The 18171-nt window shown below is 48.8% G+C and overlaps 6 protein-coding genes across 6 annotated transcripts; 2 read left to right on the forward strand and 4 right to left on the reverse strand.

Moving 5' to 3' along the window:
- Positions 1–499: 499 nt before the first annotated feature.
- On the reverse strand, positions 500–2494 carry PEX2_085190 (RNA polymerase-associated protein; the record flags this gene model as incomplete). The annotated part of the gene is made up of 4 exons (XM_016745789.1): positions 500–1237; positions 1286–1425; positions 1477–2225; positions 2286–2494. The coding sequence occupies 4 exons, from the start codon at positions 2492–2494 to the stop codon at positions 500–502; spliced, it is 1836 nt and encodes a 611-aa protein (XP_016602236.1).
- A 444-nt stretch (positions 2495–2938) lies between these two features.
- Positions 2939–3682, forward strand: PEX2_085200 (demethoxyubiquinone hydroxylase family protein; the record flags this gene model as incomplete). The annotated part of the gene is made up of 1 exon (XM_016745790.1): positions 2939–3682. The coding sequence occupies one exon, from the start codon at positions 2939–2941 to the stop codon at positions 3680–3682; it is 744 nt and encodes a 247-aa protein (XP_016602237.1).
- A 242-nt stretch (positions 3683–3924) lies between these two features.
- ltpA (tyrosine protein phosphatase LTP1) lies at positions 3925–4595 on the reverse strand (the record flags this gene model as incomplete). The annotated part of the gene is made up of 2 exons (XM_016745791.1): positions 3925–4478; positions 4535–4595. 2 exons carry the CDS (start codon positions 4593–4595, stop codon positions 3925–3927), a joined length of 615 nt encoding a protein of 204 aa, XP_016602238.1.
- Positions 4596–5943: 1348 nt separating this feature from the next.
- Positions 5944–8920, forward strand: chsA (uncharacterized protein; the record flags this gene model as incomplete). Its single annotated transcript, XM_016745792.1, has 5 exons — positions 5944–6138; positions 6209–7831; positions 7887–8288; positions 8339–8845; positions 8906–8920. 5 exons carry the CDS (start codon positions 5944–5946, stop codon positions 8918–8920), a joined length of 2742 nt encoding a protein of 913 aa, XP_016602239.1.
- A 623-nt stretch (positions 8921–9543) lies between these two features.
- PEX2_085230 (uncharacterized protein) lies at positions 9544–10402 on the reverse strand (the record flags this gene model as incomplete). Its single annotated transcript, XM_016745793.1, has 2 exons — positions 9544–9710; positions 9790–10402. The coding sequence occupies 2 exons, from the start codon at positions 10400–10402 to the stop codon at positions 9544–9546; spliced, it is 780 nt and encodes a 259-aa protein (XP_016602240.1).
- Positions 10403–12267: 1865 nt separating this feature from the next.
- Positions 12268–16911, reverse strand: PEX2_085240 (putative ABC multidrug transporter; the record flags this gene model as incomplete). The annotated part of the gene is made up of 5 exons (XM_016745794.1): positions 12268–13062; positions 13113–13761; positions 13883–16149; positions 16208–16266; positions 16314–16911. The coding sequence occupies 5 exons, from the start codon at positions 16909–16911 to the stop codon at positions 12268–12270; spliced, it is 4368 nt and encodes a 1455-aa protein (XP_016602241.1).
- Positions 16912–18171: the final 1260 nt, after the last annotated feature.

Here is an 18171-nt window from a genome sequence, read left to right on the forward strand (position 1 = left end):
CTAATTTATTTTCCAAGTGGACGGTAATTGGCTTTATTATTCCAAACTACAGGCGAACTATGGAAATGAGGATTGTGCAAGCGATATTCTCTTTTTTAAATCCTTCTTTGTGGGGGGTTTTTGTATGATTCTGTTGGAAGAATCTCTTCTGGTAGATCAATGCTGAGCTGCTAACGACGATGGGAGTTTTGCTCATGCTGTCCACGGGTATTCCCAGAAATCTCATAATACAAAGCTTGATGCTATTTTCTGAATAGACGCCGAGATCACCCACGGACTCCTCAAATATCGCGTAAGAAAAAAAAAAACGGAAGCATAAGATACAATCACATTGCAGGTGAGGGGTTGGGCCAATCACCGCTAATAGTCCTTGAGAACTGAAGACTTGTTCAGGGGAATCATGGAATCTCAGAACCAAACAATCTTCTCAAGTAAATCGGTTCGCCGAACAAAAGCCGGAAACCTGAAGCGCGTGACAAAACGGGATTCTCGAATGAGATTAAATCTCGATGTCGATGTCCATATCCAGGGCTGCAATGTTCTCATCGTCGGTGTTGCGGTAACTGATCATGAAACCGTTCTTGGGCTTCTTTGGAGTGATGCGAGAGGCCGCAGTTCCCTTTTGTGCGGGACTGCCTTTGGATTTTGCGGTACCAAGAGTATCTTTTGGGTTCTCCGCAGAAGCAGCGTCGGCAGCAGCGGATTTGGGTGCTCCGCTGAGATCGTGGTGAGTTTTGGCTACTGTTCGCACGCGCATGAAGGGATTTGGGGCGGCCTCTCCTCGTGCAACAGCCTCGGCTGCCTTCTTAGCTGCCTTTCTCTCCTCGAGCTGAGCACGGCGGACGTTCTCAATATTAAGCTTCTGGTTGCGAATGTTCATCAGGTGGACTCGTTCGGCTTCCGATGGACCCCTGTCGACCTCTTTCTTGACAAGACTTGTTCCCCAGGACAAGGTCGGATTGACCATTTTCTGCAATTCTGCCTCGATCTTCTCGGCTTCCTCCATATTTCCGTTGACTTTGGCGAATTCCAAATTTCTCTCAAGTTCGAGACGATTGAGGACATTCTTCTTCTGGTCGAAAGCACCCTGGCGACGGAGTTTCTCGTTCAATTCGTCCCGAGTGAACGTGTGGTTGAGGAGACGATTGATATCGGCGACCTTCGACTCAACCTTGCCCTTTGTAGCCAGCTTGCAATCCTCAACAGCGAGAGTCTGAACGTAACGGCGGTACTCGGCCTAGTTGACTGTTAGTTGGCTTCCAAGATTTGAGGCAAAGGAACAAACCTCAGTAAGTGGAGAATTAGAGAAAGTGACGAATGGGAAGTCCCTGACAGCCTTTCCATGTGCCAGCTTGACATACTGATCCGTGACAAATGAACGACCGTTTTCGCCCTCCAAAGCGTATGGCTTCCCCTGAGAGATTCCTAGAAAAAAGGTCAGCGTGCATGAACAAGCGAGGCGGCATAAGTTCTTACCAGTAATCAGCCCCAGGCGATATTCATTCTGGCCACTATCAGGGTGCGGGCCAATGCTCAACCGAGCGTAGCAGCCGATCATAGCATTCTCAAATCCAGGGTAGAAGCAAACTTTGGCAAAGTTATTACGTCCAACTTGGGCTCGTCGGATTTCCCGAAGCTCGGCGGGCGGGTCATCCTTGGGAATAGAAACAGAACGGCCAACGCGGTCATCCAATTCAAGATCACTCTCCGCATCAGCATCTTCATCGGAGACATCGGATCCCATGGAGCGCGAACGGCGGCGCGATTTTGTAGGGTCTCGGCGACGAAGTTCATCCCGCTTGCCCTTCTGCTCACGCTGGCGCTTGTAGGCCTCGATGGCTCCGGACGTTTCTCCGACTTTGCGGCCACCAAGAGTGGTCTTCTGGCGCGAACTCTTGCGCTGATTATCATCCAGGCCGGCAGACCCTGCCTTTCGTTTGGCTTTCTTGGCCGCTCGTGCTTCCTCGCGTGAGCGAGATGCTAGAAGGCGGCGCAGAGCCAGATCCTGGTTGTGGCGATCGACTTGCTGGGCACGTTCGGAAAGGGTTTCCTCGCGCTGAATTTCAGGCATAGCCATGATGTCCTTTTTATCCTGGGCTGAGTAGTACAGCTTATCATATGGGAAAATGGGGCGATCCTCGTCGTTGTCATCGGAGTTGTCGGCCTCTGACTCGGACTCGGACATGGGGGCAGACTGGAGCGAGTGACGAGATCCATCGTCGGACCTGTATAGATTTGCAAGTCAACGAGGTCGTTCAGTATCAAAATAGAGGGGTACTTCTCACACTTCACCCTCTGATTCATCTTTCGCGGGCTTGCGGGATCGGCGGCCTACCGATTTGGCAGTTCCTTTGCGACCCATGGCTGCAGGTGAGGTATCTCGGTCTTGGGCGTGTGAAGAAGCGGAGTGCGCCGGTGATTTGGGGGGTGGTGAAGTTTCCTCCTCAGAGTCACCCGCCAAAGCGAGCAGCTCAGCATCCAAATCGTCCGCCATTGTGAATATCTCTCAATACAGTTATACCTTCAATAGAACTCAATAAATAAGAGGCCTATATATCAATAGGCATTCAACGGCCCCAGAACAATAGGAGTATTCGTCCTCCTATGGACTTATTCTCTCCTTTCCAGGAGTCGTTCCAAATATGGAGAAGCAGGCAAGGCTTGCAAAAGGTGGTCCAAAACGTCTGTTCTGGATGAAGTAATAGCCTAATTTCGACAAACACTCTATACACGGGGTAAAGGTAGAACGTAATAGAGGGTATCGTAAAAAGCGCGTAGATGGTCGTCGCAAGTTGGCCTTTGCCGTCAACTTCATGACGTTCAATGCCAAGCCGATAATAAGCGCGCGGCAGCGCCAAGACAGTCTAAGCGGCCAATGCGCGACCTCTGAGCTGCGTGTCTTGAATGGGCTTCATTAGTATCCCAATTTAATTTCTCGATGTTGCCTTTACCAATTCTGCGCAGGTGCGCCTTGTCGCATTCTTGTCGTTCTGCATCGGCAACAACTCCTATTCTTCTCGATTTCCTCATCCCATCAACATCTAAGCATGGCCAATGTCGGCAGGCCTCAACTACCGCCGGCACACCCGGTGGCTCCAAACCTCTATATGTTCTCAGCAAAGAGCAACGAGATTTCATGGACAGCGCCCTGCGAGTAAATCAAGCCGGTGAACTTGCGGCGACGCTGATCTACAAAGCCCAAACGCCTCAGATTGTCCGCTCATACCCGCACCTCCGACCCTTGATGAAACACATGTACGACCAGGAAGCAGGGCACCTCAAGACCTTCAATCACCTCATCACAAAACACCAGATCCGCCCGACCGCCATGTATCCGGCATGGGAGGTAGCTGCCACATTTTTGGGTTGGTCCACCGCGGCATTGGGCCGCGAAGCTGCGATGGCGTGCACCGAGGCTGTGGAGACTGAAATTGGATCACACTACAACGATCAAGTAAGAGAGATTCTGTCCTGGGAGGCAGATGCCGAAAGGCGGGGGGAGGAGCTGGATGAGGAATTGAAAGAAATGTTGGCCACATTGCGGAGAATTCGTGACGAGGAACTAGAGCATCTCGACCATGCCGTGGCCAACGACTCAAAGGAGGCGAAGCCCTACGACCCGCTCGTCGATGTCATTCGTTTGGGATGCAGGACCGCTATCAAAATTAGTGAGAAGATCTGATCGGGCAATTTGGTGAATTACATGTGCCGGGGTTGCACCGCCATTTATATATATTGTTATTGTCCAAGACTCCATGTATTATACCGACTACTTATCTCGATATTGCTAACTATATTCAACTTTGTATATTCTAATTCCGAGTTATGTCCCCAGTCTAATCTATCTATCGTCGCAGGGTATCAGTAAAATAACCGCCTTCTTTAGTCTCACGATTTTTGACTTCCATCCCCGGCGTTTGGTACTCAGGAGTCAATGGGGTTCTGCTCCAAGTATTCCACAAAGTTTTGGGAGAATCGCACAACCTGCTGGTAGACCTCCTCAAACCCATTAGCACCCCCATAGTAAGGATCTTTCACCACCTCACCACTGCCAACGCGATCGAGCAATTTCCCACCCTTGCCGAAATCACCAAACAGCCGCACCTCGGCAACCTTTGTGTCAGCCCCGTATGCACCGATGGCGGCATCTACATGCGACCGCGTACTCTTCGAGCTTGGCCTGATGTCGGTCTTCCTCTGCAGAGTCGCAATGACCGAGTCGCGCACATCCTGCAGGTCGCGGAGATTGGACTTGTCCATAGCAAGCAAGTAGTCAAAGGTGAGGAAATCTTCCCTTGTCACTTTGCGGGCGGCATGCTCGTAGTCGGTAATTTTGTGGCGGCGCAAGGTAGACATGGTACGGGAGTCGGGCGGCTCAAGGCTGTGGTAGGCGGCTGTGCCGGCGGAGTCGATCTCACCGATAGAGGGATGGGCGCCGGCTAGGTGGCGGAACACTCCTTCGGCCATTGGAGAACGACCTAGATAGGATTAGCATCTGGCAAATGGTGGGGGAGAACCGAGTATGATGACGAACAGATGTTTCCCAGGCAGACAAATAACACCTTGGCGGGGCGCGCGTTCGAGTTGGAAGCCATAGTGGGGTCGCAGGGATCACCAAGGAATCTTTGTTTTTGTGATTTTTGAGAATATGGCTAGAATGTAAGTAAGACGATAGTATACAAGGTAGGGCCTGGTTTGAGTTTGACGATGCAGGGCGGGTTATCTATAGGCCCTAAGTTGGGGTCTCCACCACCTTTGGAAAGATGGATATATTGACTTGCATTACGTCGGTGCTGTACAGAGTACATATGTCGTACACTAAAGCAAAAACTCAAAGATGTGTAGATCAAGGCACCTATGTTGTAGCATATTGAAGCTAGAGGTAGATCACCTATTCATAGTAGGAACAGGCAGCTGTTTTTCAGTGAAAAAAAAAGTGAAAATGAAGAAAATGAACAGTAACCACAGTGTGACTTCCAATGACCTCAGATGCTAAAAAAAGAAACCGAACTAAATACAACATCCATAGGCTAGCGAGTAAGAACAAGGCTATCACTGGCTGTCACTGGGTCTCCAGGGCTGAGATAATGGATGAGCCACAGGTGACAAGCCCAATGTGGCTGAGTTCCAGCCAGTTGGCCCAGTAACAAGATCGTCCACTCCAACAGGTGGAGTTTCTCCTCTACAACAACCCGTGGCTCACTGTTTTCAGGACTTCCTCCTTCTTTGATTGCTGCAATATTATTGGAGCTTTTTGTTCCGAAGCATCTGAAGAATCTTCTCTTATTTCTAAGGTCCCCTGCATCTCTATACGGCCTAATCAGCGTGTGAAGATACCTCCACAAGGCAGTGCGGAGCTGCACGGACACTTCTGATTCGTCCCCATACCCACCGTCATCGTTGCCGGGAATCAAAGGCGTCGTAAACAACAGAGGGGGCAACCTGGATTTATTCCACATTTTTTTGATCGCTGTTCTTCGTCAACTTCTGCGGTCGTGTGACAATCAATACTCCATATACCCTCACCTTGTATCGAATTTCGCTTGCGATCCTCCTTCATATCTGAAACGACGCCGAGAAATAAGATCCGTGAATCAGACTAGTGATTCTTCCCGCTGACGCTTAATATTCCACTCGGCGCTCCTGGCGCAATCTCCAACAACCCCCGGCTACAAACTTGGGGCGGGATAATTTCGCTGAACTTGATCCCCAGGCTCCTCCATTATGGCCTATAATCGTGTGGCCGCCGGTAAGTGCTCCTATGGCCTTATTGGACCCTCTCTCCCCCCATCTCATTCATATTGCCCGTGCATTCTCCATCTCTCTGAAACTACTCGAATCAGTGCTGGTCATTTTGATTCAATGGTCTCAGTACGATTTGCGCTGTGAAATCATTGCCGTTCAAGTTCTCATTGAGGAATCTTCAACATCTCAAAACTAACGATGTCGCGAACAGACCCGTTCGGAGACGAGCATACCTCGCCCATCTTGAATCCTTCCCACCTTACTGGATATAGCAATCGCACTCCTTCCCCTGGGCAACCACTAGAACATGGCTACCAGCTCTCAGACAACCCATATGGGCCTCAGTCCCATCTTCCCATGCCATCCAGTGATCGCTTGGCCGAACAACCTACTGTGAGTATCACAAGATAACAACGACACATGCTGGGTACAAGTCAATACTGACAAATTATGTTGAAAACAGTACTCGGTTGATCATGTCGATAACTCTTATGGCCATCATGAGACATACGACGCACACCATCCTTATCCTGGTCACGAGTATTCGGTTGACCCTGAAGCCCACCATGACGCCTACTACACCCAACCCTACCAGCCTACACACACCCCACATGACGATTATGACCTAGGCCAGTATCCTGAGGGAGGACACACCCCCTTTGAAACCGACCAGCCCATGCTGCAACCAAATGAAAACCCCTTCGGGCCGGACCCGTATACTGAGTTCCACGATGAACCGGCACCGACGCCCAGCCCTGCGCCTATCCGCCGTTGGAAGACGGTGAAAGAAGTCCAACTGTTCAACGGCAACCTCGTCTTAGATTGCCCCATTGCGCCGAAATTGCTCAGCCAAGTACCTCACGCAGAGCCGCCAGGTCGCGATGAATTCACTCACATGCGATATTCAGCAGCGACATGCGATCCTGCCGATTTCTTCGAAGAGCGATTTACCCTTCGTCAGAAGCTTTTCGCAAAGCCTCGCAACACCGAACTCTTCATCGTCGTGACCATGTACAATGAAGATGACTTTCTCTTCGCGCGAACAATGTCTGGTGTGTTCAAGAACATTGATTACATGTGTTCACGCACCAGCAGCAAAACGTGGGGCAAGGATTCGTGGAAAAAGATTGTAGTATGTATCATTAGCGACGGCCGTGCCAAGATCAACCCTCGGACACGCGCTGTGCTGGCAGCTCTGGGGGTGTACCAAGACGGCATTGCGAAGCAGCAAGTCAACGGCAAGGACGTCACCGCCCATATCTACGAGTACACCACTCAAGTTGGGTTGGAGGTAAAGGGCACGCAAGTGCATCTCAAGCCTCGGTCTGGGGCTCCAGTGCAGCTGATTTTCTGTTTGAAGGAAAAGAACCAGAAGAAAATCAACTCTCATAGATGGTTCTTTCAAGCTTTCGGTCGTGTCCTGGATCCCAACATCTGTGTCCTCTTGGATGCGGGTACCAAACCTGGCAAGGACTCGATCTATCACCTCTGGAAGGCCTTTGATGTCGAGCCAATGTGCGGTGGTGCATGTGGTGAGATCAAAGTCATGTTATCACACGGCAAGAAATTGCTGAACCCGCTGGTGGCTGGTCAAAATTTCGAGTATAAGCTCAGTAACATTCTCGATAAACCGCTTGAGTCTGCATTCGGTTTCATTACTGTGCTGCCAGGTGCGTTCTCCGCCTACCGGTTCGTCGCACTTCAAAACGACAAGAACGGTCAAGGTCCACTAGAGCGGTACTTCCTAGGCGAGAAGATGCACGGTGCCAATGCCGGTATCTTCACGGCCAACATGTACCTGGCTGAAGATCGAATCCTATGTTTCGAGATTGTCTCCAAGCGGAAGTGCCGATGGCTCCTTCAGTACGTTAAGTCGTCGACTGGTGAAACCGATGTGCCCGATCAGATGGCCGAGTTCATTCTCCAGCGTCGTCGTTGGCTGAATGGTAGTTTCTTCGCTGCAGTTTACGCCATTGCCCACTTCTACCAGATCTTCCGCAGTGACCACAGCTTCATTAGAAAGTTTATGTTGATGATTGAGTTCGTCTATCAAGCAATTGCGATGATTTTCGCGTGGTTTGGAATTGTAAGTCCCTCTCCCATTCACCGTTCTTTATTCTTCATGCTAACGCCTTGCCCAGGGTAACTTCTTCTTGGTTTTCCATATCTTGACAACATACTTGGGCTCAGATGATCTACTGGGCACTGCTGGTAAGGTTTTAGGCATTGTCTTTGAATGGCTTTACCTGGCAACTCTCGTTACATGCTTCGTCTTAGCTCTCGGTAATCGACCTGGCGGATCCAACAAGTTCTATATGACCATGGTCTATTTCTGGATCGTGATCATGATATATCTTGCATTTGCTGCCATCTTCGTCACGGTCAAATCGATCCAAACAGAGGTGGCCTCAAACACCTTTACGGTCAGCCAACTTTTCACCAATAAGACGTTCTTTTCTATCATCGTCTCACTTGGATCGACCTATGTCATGTGGTTCCTCGCCTCGTTTATCTTCCTGGATCCATGGCACATGTTCACCAGTGTAAGTGATCCTGTGGATCTAATTTTGTTGAGTCATCTAACATCCTCCAGTTCATTCAATACATCTTGCTCACGCCAACATACATCAACGTCCTCAACATCTACGCCTTCTGCAACACCCACGATATCACATGGGGTACCAAGGGAGATGACAAGGCCGAGAAACTGCCCTCAGCGCACCTTAAGCCCGGCGGTAAGGTCGACGTCAATATCCCGCAAGACGACGGCGATCTGAACGACCAGTATGAGGCGGAATGTGCCAAGTTCGCCACGAAGCCCCCTAAGGAGGTCAACATTATTTCGGAGGAAGACAAGCAAGCCGACTACTACAAGGGATTCCGCAGTGCCGTCGTGCTCGCCTGGGTATTCTGCAACTTTGCTCTTGGTGCCGTTGTTCTGAGCGCTGCTGGTTTGGAAACCTTTGAGGACTCATCCACCAATTCCGACGATGCACAGACCGAACGCTCCATGATCTACATGGAAGTCATTCTTTGGAGTGTTGCTGCCCTTTCAATGTTCAAGTTTATAGGCGCAATGTGGTATCTGGTTGTTCGTATGGTGAGTTATCTACCCTGCACTAAGATTTTTGTCGATGACATACTAACCTTCATCTTCTAGTTCCGTGGCGTTTGATTTAGTAAACTTTTAAGCATGACGATTGTGTTTATTTGCGCTATGCAGCAATGCTATGTTTTCATATATCCCCTGATTTTATCCGGATTTGGATTTGGTTACAATGCCACGGCGGGCCCGGTCTGGTACGCAAATGGAAATGGAAAATTTTATGCGTTTTATGACTTCCCCGCGATATCTCATTTGTCCTTTTTGACATGCGGAATGACATGATATCGTGGTTTCTCTGGTTTTTGTTTTTTATCGTTCGACTTGATGCATGATTTGCATGTGCTTACCTTTGCATCTGCATACTTGGGCTCATGGTTTTTGTTTTTCTCATGTGGTTGGGAATTTATGTACTCTATCTGTAGATATAGAGGAGTATTGATTATTCCGCAAATTTTTTGTGTTCATTCAAAATAAGCTGGTCTCTGTAGATAAACCCAAGGCATCACAAGAACTGATCACTCACGGTTGAGCTATGCGAAGGTTTCAAGTAGTGAGGAAATTTAGTGAAACACTTCTATCAGCTATGAGAGTTCCTCGGAAGTCCAAGTAAGCTATATTGCTCCATTATATGTCTATTAGAGCGTACACCAAATATACTGACACCAACTCCCTAATCCGAAATCCAATCAACTTCAAGAAGCCTGGTTCTTAGAATGCACACATAATGCAATCCCTCCAAGTACCAGCCCCATGCCCAACCATGTCTCCTTTGCAATGACCTTGCGCTCGACATACCACTCCCCAAGAACAGTAAATAAGAACGCACTCGAGTTTGCAAGCGGCACAGTCAAGGAAAGTTCTACACAGCAACTGGTTAGCAATTCCACATCTCAAACCCGTAGCATCAGAAGCCAAGAAAGTCAAAGAATGGCACTTACCATGTTTTCCAACAAGCAAAAAGAACCAAATACTGCCCGTGAGATTGATAACCAAGGGAATCGCATACGCAGGCGTGCGAAGCAGGTTCACAACCGTCCAGAAAATAGTAACAACCTTCGCCCGCAGCCACGACTGCTTCACAGGGGCTCCATGCCTCCACGCCGCCGTGGGTAGATCATCCTGGTCCTCATCTGCGCCGCCTTCCCTGTCTTCCGTAGTATTCCGACTGCCACTCTGTCCAGCAATTCCACCATCCAGCTCCGTATCTGCACCAGCAGTCTTCGGCTTTCGGTTCACATCACTGCTACTCGTACTCCGCCTCCGCACACCTTCCTCGTCGCCGGAGTCACGGTCTTCCTCCCGAGAGAGCAATTCCTGTTCCTCCCCTTCATCCGTGAATCCGGTTTCTGGTGAATCTTGTGAGCATCCTCTTCCGCGCCCCGAGGAATTCAATTCGTTTGCTTGCTTCTCTTGTCGGGCGTTGAAGTCTGCTGCTGCGCGGCGGATAAAGGGGGTTGTGAAGCCCCATGCGACGCCAACGAGGAGGAAGGAGAGCACATAGCTGAAGACGGAGGGTTCAGGTTCAATGGGAATGCCGGCATCTGGATCCATGTTGGTGTTTGGGAACCTGGGAGGCTGTCGGAGGATTAGTTGGTTCGTTGCGCGGTGTTACTGCGGCCGTGACGTTGGTGCAGGCGATAGGTTGCTGGTCTGTGCGTTGCCGATAAGGTAAGGTTGCTTCTGACGATTGTTGGATCTATAAAATGGATCTAACGGTTGGAATGCTTGATTTTATCGACATATCAAGGATTTTGGGGATTTAGGATATGAGAAGAATGGACAGAGTAGTTTTACATGTATTTTAGGCCTTATCAATGAGTTAAGCCCGCTCGCAGGCCAATTTGGAATGTCCTGATGTTGATCCATGGCATTCTCAAAATGATACTTTAAGACGTGAGCTACACAAAGTAAGGTTTGGCCATAGTAGTGCTGATATATCATTTAGGAGACAATATATGAATGAATAGATTGTGTTGCCTGGCAGGATTTCACACCGTGGAGGCTTCAATCACGTCCGAGTGGAATGAACCAAGCAGACAAATTTATCAATAACCCACAAGCCACAAGCCCACAAGTACACTGCACAAGAAAAGAATCAAGTACAAAATAATTTACTCTCAGTAGGTCAATTGCGAGCCTCCGATCAAGCTTGCCCGGCCGTCACAGAGGGTGTCGCCACGTCCGATGGATGTGAAACATCATCAAGACCGATTCATCACAGAGCAAAAAGATGACCCACCACCCGCCTTCTCCCTCGAACCCACTTCATCAGAGTCCACAGCACCAGAATATCAGTTCCATTTTAACCGTTGCTTAAGCGAACGCCGAGGCTTGAGAAGACGAACGCCCACTGTGTCTGAGAAAAGAGTCCTGGAGTGCTTCTTGCTCCGATGTGCTCAAACGGTCGCCCGTGCAGCATCCCCCTACTTCTCTCACCAGTAACAGAAATTCCTCCTCTTTATGTATCCTCACTGGCATCTTGAACCGTGGCAGCCCGCTGCCCATCCCCCTTCAGTGCCGCTCGTCACAGGTGAGTCTGTTGTCGAATGCCTCCACCAGTTATCCTCCTCCATCAGTCCAGGTGAGTCTGGTGTCGAAGCCCATATAAAGTAAGACAGATCGGAAGAGAGAGAAAGAGGGAAGAAGCAAAATTAAGAGAAGGAGGGTATTTATATGTTGAGGGCAAACACCACAACTTCTGAATTGGGAATGAACCTTGACACCTACGTGACAGTAGCATATGAATTAGAGGTGGATTGAATTTCAATTCCCTATCAATTCTTGTAATATCAAAGCTATACTTAAGACTTAAATCTCTAAAGAACAACTAATTAACTTCAGCTACCTTGAAAAACCTATCTGTTTGAGATAAAGTAACAATGCAGCATCCCCCTCCACACAACCAAGCTTTATACTATGAGTAAATCAGTAATAAAATCAGAACATACATCCTGGTCCCCCCAAAGCCAAGCGACCAGTGATCATCCGCTTCTAAAGCGGCGATCTGGTGGTGATATAATTGCTTTTATTGATCGGGATGGCAAGCATAGCTTTGATATGCTTGGTATGAAGAAACGCGGTTGCAAGATAGCGTTGACTTTCCGATTGATACTTGGATACAGTTAACTTGAAATATCTATCAGAAAGTGATATTGGATGAAGTATATGAAGTATATGAAGTATATGCAGTATATGAAGTATATGCAGTATATGAAGTATATGCAGTTTATTAAGATAAGACTTTCTCTTTATGCAGGGCACCGCAAGAGACTCTAAGCAACAAAATGAAAAAAATAGACAGCGAGGTCAGTAGATAGCCAAAAAGGCATTGAAAGAAAGTATAAAAGCACGAAGAAAAAGGATAAGGAGATATAGACAAAGAATGACAGATATCAGGAAGAGGGCAGTGACAAAATTTAGTTGCCACCCTTCGACTTCTTTCCAGGAATGAGTTTATTCACTGATTCCTTCATATCCGCACTGCTCCACCGCTTCACACGGATGAGGTAGTACATGAGAGTAGCTATGAAAATATTGAAAGCAATGAAAGCCCACATGATACCGAAGTTGCGCCATCTGTCAGAATAGGAGATACCGGCCGTGCTCAGGTACTGATCTGCGACTTTGAGAGAGCAGTAACTGCAATCACTCGTAGCCTCGGGGTTGAGCAACTGACCACCAGCGGCGGTGACATACTTCATGAGGTACTGTCCGCAAGTCTGGCCGGAGGGAGGATCGAAGATGGCCAGTTCGGAGGTCGAACATACCACCTGGCGATTGTGAAGCTGTGTTCCAGCCATGCCACCGATCCAGTATGTGAATGGCGAGACACGGTACATGAAGATCCAGAAGCCGGGAAGGGCAGATGGGGGCTGCATCACACCACAGAAAGTAAGAGACATCGCGAAGAGAAGAACGACTACTGCACTGGCGGTTGTTTCGTCTGGGAGACCAGCAATGACCATGTGGGTGAAGGTGCTGGCGTAGATGAAGAAGACAATGCAGAAAAGAAGGACGGTTCCCTGGGTTGCCGAGTCGGGAATTCCAACGACAGCATAGAAGTAGGAAGCATAGGTCAATATACCCATGACGATCATGAAGGGGATCTCCACAATGACGTTTGCGATGAGGAAAGCTTTCCAGGAGTAAGACTTGCTGGGACGTTCACGTCCCTCGTAGAGCGATCGCTGGCTGACGAACACGGGCATGATCTGCTGAGATTAGCTTAGGTCCACTTGCTTGAATTCTGGGTTGAGCATACCTGTTGTGCCAATGAAGAGAAGATTGTACAAATCATGAAAAGAGAGTAGATGACGGTCTGCATGCCTTGCAGCGACGTTTTCGCACCGTAGAAAGAGAAACCAATGAATAGACCAGAGACAATTCCAAGTCCCCATTTGGCCAGAATGTAGGCTGGCATGCGCCAGTATTGCTGGAACACACGGTATGTGACCTGGGTCAATTGGAACCAGAATGGCATGGCGAATTCAGAGTGACCTTGGGATGCATCATCAACGGCAGAGGACTCGTTTGACTTTTCGTGATGAATTCGCTCGAGCTCAGTTTGAACCTGTGTGCTCTCGTTGCTCTGCTTCCACACATCGAACCAGTCCTGGCCCTTGTCATTCTTACCAGCATTGACAATGCCCAGCATGTATTCAGCTGGATTCTCGCTATCATCACACTTACGCGCACCGTTAGATTCGAAGTACTCGAGCATTGTGCTGGAGTTCTCTCCGACCGGACCAAAGTAAACAGTCTTACCGCCTCGGGCGAGGAACAGTAGCTGATCGAATTGTTGGAAGAGCATGGCGCTGGGTTGATGGATCGTGCAAAGAACTGCTTGACCATGCTCGGCAAGCTTGCGAAGGAATGAACAGATAGCCCAGGAGCTTTGAGAGTCGAGACCACTAAGACATAGTTAGTATTTGAAAAGCATGAAAACTTGTTGTATGGGGCACTTGCCTGGTGGGCTCATCCAAAAAGAGTAGCAGCTTGGGTTTGGCGGCCAATTCGACACCGATAGTCAACAGCTTGCGCTGCTCAACGTTCAGACCCTCACCAGGGACACCGACAATGGCTTCCGCAAACTCCTCCATCTTCAACATTTTGATCACATCCTCGACATAGTCGTACTTCTCCTTAACCGAGACGGAGGCTGGCTGACGCAACATGGCAGAGAATCGTAGAGACTCACGCACAGTAGCAGTATCGAGGTGCAGATCCTGCTGTTGAACATAACCTGTCTTCCGCTGGAAACTCTCATCCAATTCACGGCCATTGACAAACATATCGCCAGTGATAACACCCATTGATGTGCGGTGCGCCAATACGTCAAGCAAAGTCGTCTTACCAGCGCCACTGACACCCATCAGTGCAGTGAGGGTTCCAGGCTTGACCCATCCGGAAACATGATCTAAGAGACGACGTGGCTCGCCCTTAATCTCGATATCATAGCACACATCGCGCCAAGTGAAGGTATCGGTCTGAGCCTCCATAGCACCCATTCCCTTGTCTTCTGTATCCGCAGCAGCATGGGATTTAGATGCCTCGGTACTTTCGACATCGGACCCGGACTTGTTGCCCTGGCGGAATCTGGCAGGCTCGTGACCGCGACGGAAGACCAGAGCCTCGGCGGTGCTTGTAGTAGCAGAGTTCAGCTCGCTTGCGACAAAGTAGATCACCATGAAACCGACCAAGAAGGCTATCAGGATACCAAAGTTTCGCCAGACATGGGTGTAACTGTAAGAGTAATTTAATTCAATATACCGGTCACCATTGACTGTTGTAGAGCCTGCCACGGAGCCAGCCGCAGTGCAACTGAAGGCGTTGCCTGATAGGTCGGCGTAGGAGGGAACATAGGACGAGCAAGGGAACTCGCGAGCATGGAACTCGTTGGCGATCAGGATCTCGAAGGCGTAGTAGATAGGATTGAGATAATGAAGCCATTCGAACCACGGATGCATAGATGGAACAGGGAGGACAAAACCGGTGTAAACAACGAGGATCAGAATCATGACACCTGCTAGACCCATTGCCTGTGAAATGGTTTTGGTGATGGCGGCCAATGTGCGGAAGACTGCACTCATGACGAACGTGATAATGAATGTGATGAGGAAGTAGAGGAAGAAGTTGGATGCTTCTCGTTTCAGACCGGCCAGGAAGTATAGGATGATGTTGAACACGACAGACAATGCAAACTTGACTGGTATATCACTGAGCACACCAGCAATGGCTTCCGTGGCAGGATGATAAAAGGCAAAGGAGTTATGCTTTTCGACAATTGGGCGTTGCGAGTAGAGACTGTTGATTTCGGACATTGCGGTGAGGGCATTGAGAAGGACAGCAAAGAATAGAGTTGCACCCTTGGACGTAAAGCCTGCAGTTGCATCCGGAGTCCCATAGAAGACTGATCCGATGATCAGAGCCATGATAATATTAGTAACGATCGTAGATATAGTTGCAGCGGCATCGTTCCAGAGTCGTTGATAGGCACGAACGGTGTTAAGTTTAATTTGCATAGGAACACTGATGATATATGGGGACGTGGGCCGGGTGTGTTTGGCCTGGGCGCCACGCTTCCATTGCTGGAGATCAGCCACGGCTTGCACATCATGTCCAACGGGATTTTGTCCTTCATATTCAGCAATGTCATTCAGCAATTGCTTGTATTGAGGTGACTTGAGCCATGCAGCCTCAAAGTCCTCCGGTGTACGGGGAACACGATTTTCCATGCCGGGCTTGGCTTTCCGCTCTTGAGTATTTGTGATAGAGGTGAGGAAATCTCCAGTGGTCTGTCGAGTCGGACAATCCCAGCCTTGGTTCTCAAAGTAGGACTTGGCTGCGGCAGCACGTCCGAAGAAGATTTGGTGGCCTTCGTAAAGTACAATCACCTTGTCAAATACGTCGTAGATGCTTTGACTTGCCTGATAAGCAGCGACGGCATGGCATGAGCCAGTGATATTAGCGGACAGTCGTAAAGCCTCAACAAACTTCAATGCCGTGGCGGAATCCAACCCTCGGGTAGAGTTGTCCCAGGCAGCGATTGGAGCATGGGCTACAGCCATCTCTGCAATACTGACACGCTTTCGCTCACCACCCGAAACACCACGGATGAAATCGTCACCGACGCGCGTGTTATATGTGTGACTCAATCCAAAGACAGCCATGATGATCTGAGCCATGTATTTGGAAAATTCTTTGCGTGACATGTCTTGGAACCGACGAGCGGGAGTTCGTGTTGCAGCCGCAAACTCCAGAGTCTGACCGACGGTCAAATTGGGGAAGTGTCTGTCAACCTGTATAGTTCTTAAGTCAGCAATATGTCTATTGGCGTGGTCGATGTTGGGATTGTACCTCTTGGTTGTATACTAGTTCGCCCTTGAACTCTTTGATCATGCGAGATTGGGGAATTCCTAGTAATTGTTAGTTCTGCTGTGACATATTAGAGCTCTAGTCTTACCATTGTAATGGATGACACTCTCCTTATCCATATTCAGACCATGCAGCTCTCCAGTCATGGACTTCAGAAGTGTACTGCAGCCGGCACCTGGCCGACCAAGCACAAGCAACAGCTCCCCATTTTTCAAAAGGCCATTAAAATCCTTGAGAATTCGCCTTTGGGGAGAGTGAGATTCACGAATGATTTGAGGCAACCGGAAAGGGGCAGTCAGGGTCGATGTGACTGTATCTTGGAACTGCAGCGCAGCGCCCGATCCATATACATTGAGTTGTTTGAAAATGACATCCGATGAATGTCCCGAGTGGTCACCGTCGCGGTTGAGATCGTTGAAAGCCGCCTTGAGCCATTTTTGCAAGTCGAACTTTCCAGATTGGGGGTCGAGAGATGGATCTTGTTGAGCGAGGACTGCTAGGTTATCTGAGGTTCCAAGGGTGGATTGTCGGCGTGACCGCTGGGTAGCTATTCTGGTGAGGGTCTCAACATCGACTTGGTCGATGAATGCCATAGGAGAATCTTCGAGAGTTGATGCATCTCCGGTAGGAGGTGGCGATGGTTCATCCTTCTCCCTCAGCTCGTGCGAGCTTATCTCTGATGTCATTGTGCCGATATAGAATGGGCAATGAGCACAGGAGTATTTGCACCAAGATTAGAAAACAGATTATAATGGAAAATTAATGAAAGGGGGGAGGGGATGATCATATATTTAAAGTCTCGGACCTGTGGCCATTTCCGTTCTTGGATGACATCTTCCATTCTAACGGGACCGACCTCCACTGTGGGTCTGAGTCGGGGGTCGGAGCAATTGATGGGATTGCGATTAAAGAAATATATGGGTGGAGTTGTAGTTTGCTATAATCCCAGAGCCATGATTGGATTGACATTAAATCAGATTTTGGCAAATTTGAGGCAAGGGTTGCCTAGGTCGCCATAACTGCATCTTTCCAAGGTAAACCTGCCCTATGGTCATCGCCCAACGCCATAGAAACTTAAAAACGAGCTGGATATTCTAAGCCTCTTGCTGACTCAGCGGGACTTTATTGAACCCGGGAGGGGACCCTATTAGCCCTAGAGGGACCGGGAGACGGATCTTGAAGATCCCGAGTCCCCGGTCCCGACCTTACGCTCGGCACCCGTGGACATGGTGCACTAAGATTAACATTAAATTGCATTACGACCGGGCCGCAAGGTGGCCAAGCCTACCTAGGCACATACATACAGAGTAGAGCTTGCGAGGCGAGGATTCTAGAATCTTACCGCTCCACTTTTCCTTCTGTTTTTTAGATACATATTCCTTTATTATTAATCTACTCCGTACATAATTCTATATTATACAACGGATGAAAATTCGGTCGAATTGGGTCTGTAATCGGCTCGGGAACACGTCGCTTCCTTTCCCTTTTGAAACAAAGTGAGATTTGTGTGGAGTACCAGGGCTGATCATTATAATTCGTGATTTCACTCTGTTTCTGTACAACGCTGGTATGCTGTATCGTGTGCATCTGATAATTTCAATGTTGCTTCCAAGGTTGCCACCACTTTTTGACCCTGGGGCATCTTTTTCTGGTGGACCACATATTATGCCGGCATGACATCCATGGATCTTCTGTAACCCCTACATATGTACCTAGAAGGTTCCCACTAAACAAAGTACCGTTTTCGATAAACTATTGATCTCGCCGTAGCGCTATCTACAAATACCAAATAAATAGTTAGTAGCACTTGGCGGATCCACTAACTAACCATGTACGGAACTAGTACTCCGTATTCACCATTTTAGTCTCTCAAAATAATGTTGCGATCACATGCTATCACATGCTCAGGGATCGTTCTTTGCATGTTGTTTGCTTTGTTTGATGAG

Source organism: Penicillium expansum (genome assembly GCF_000769745.1).
Source record: "Penicillium expansum strain MD-8 chromosome Unknown contig284, whole genome shotgun sequence".
Lineage (NCBI taxonomy): Eukaryota > Fungi > Ascomycota > Eurotiomycetes > Eurotiales > Aspergillaceae > Penicillium > Penicillium expansum.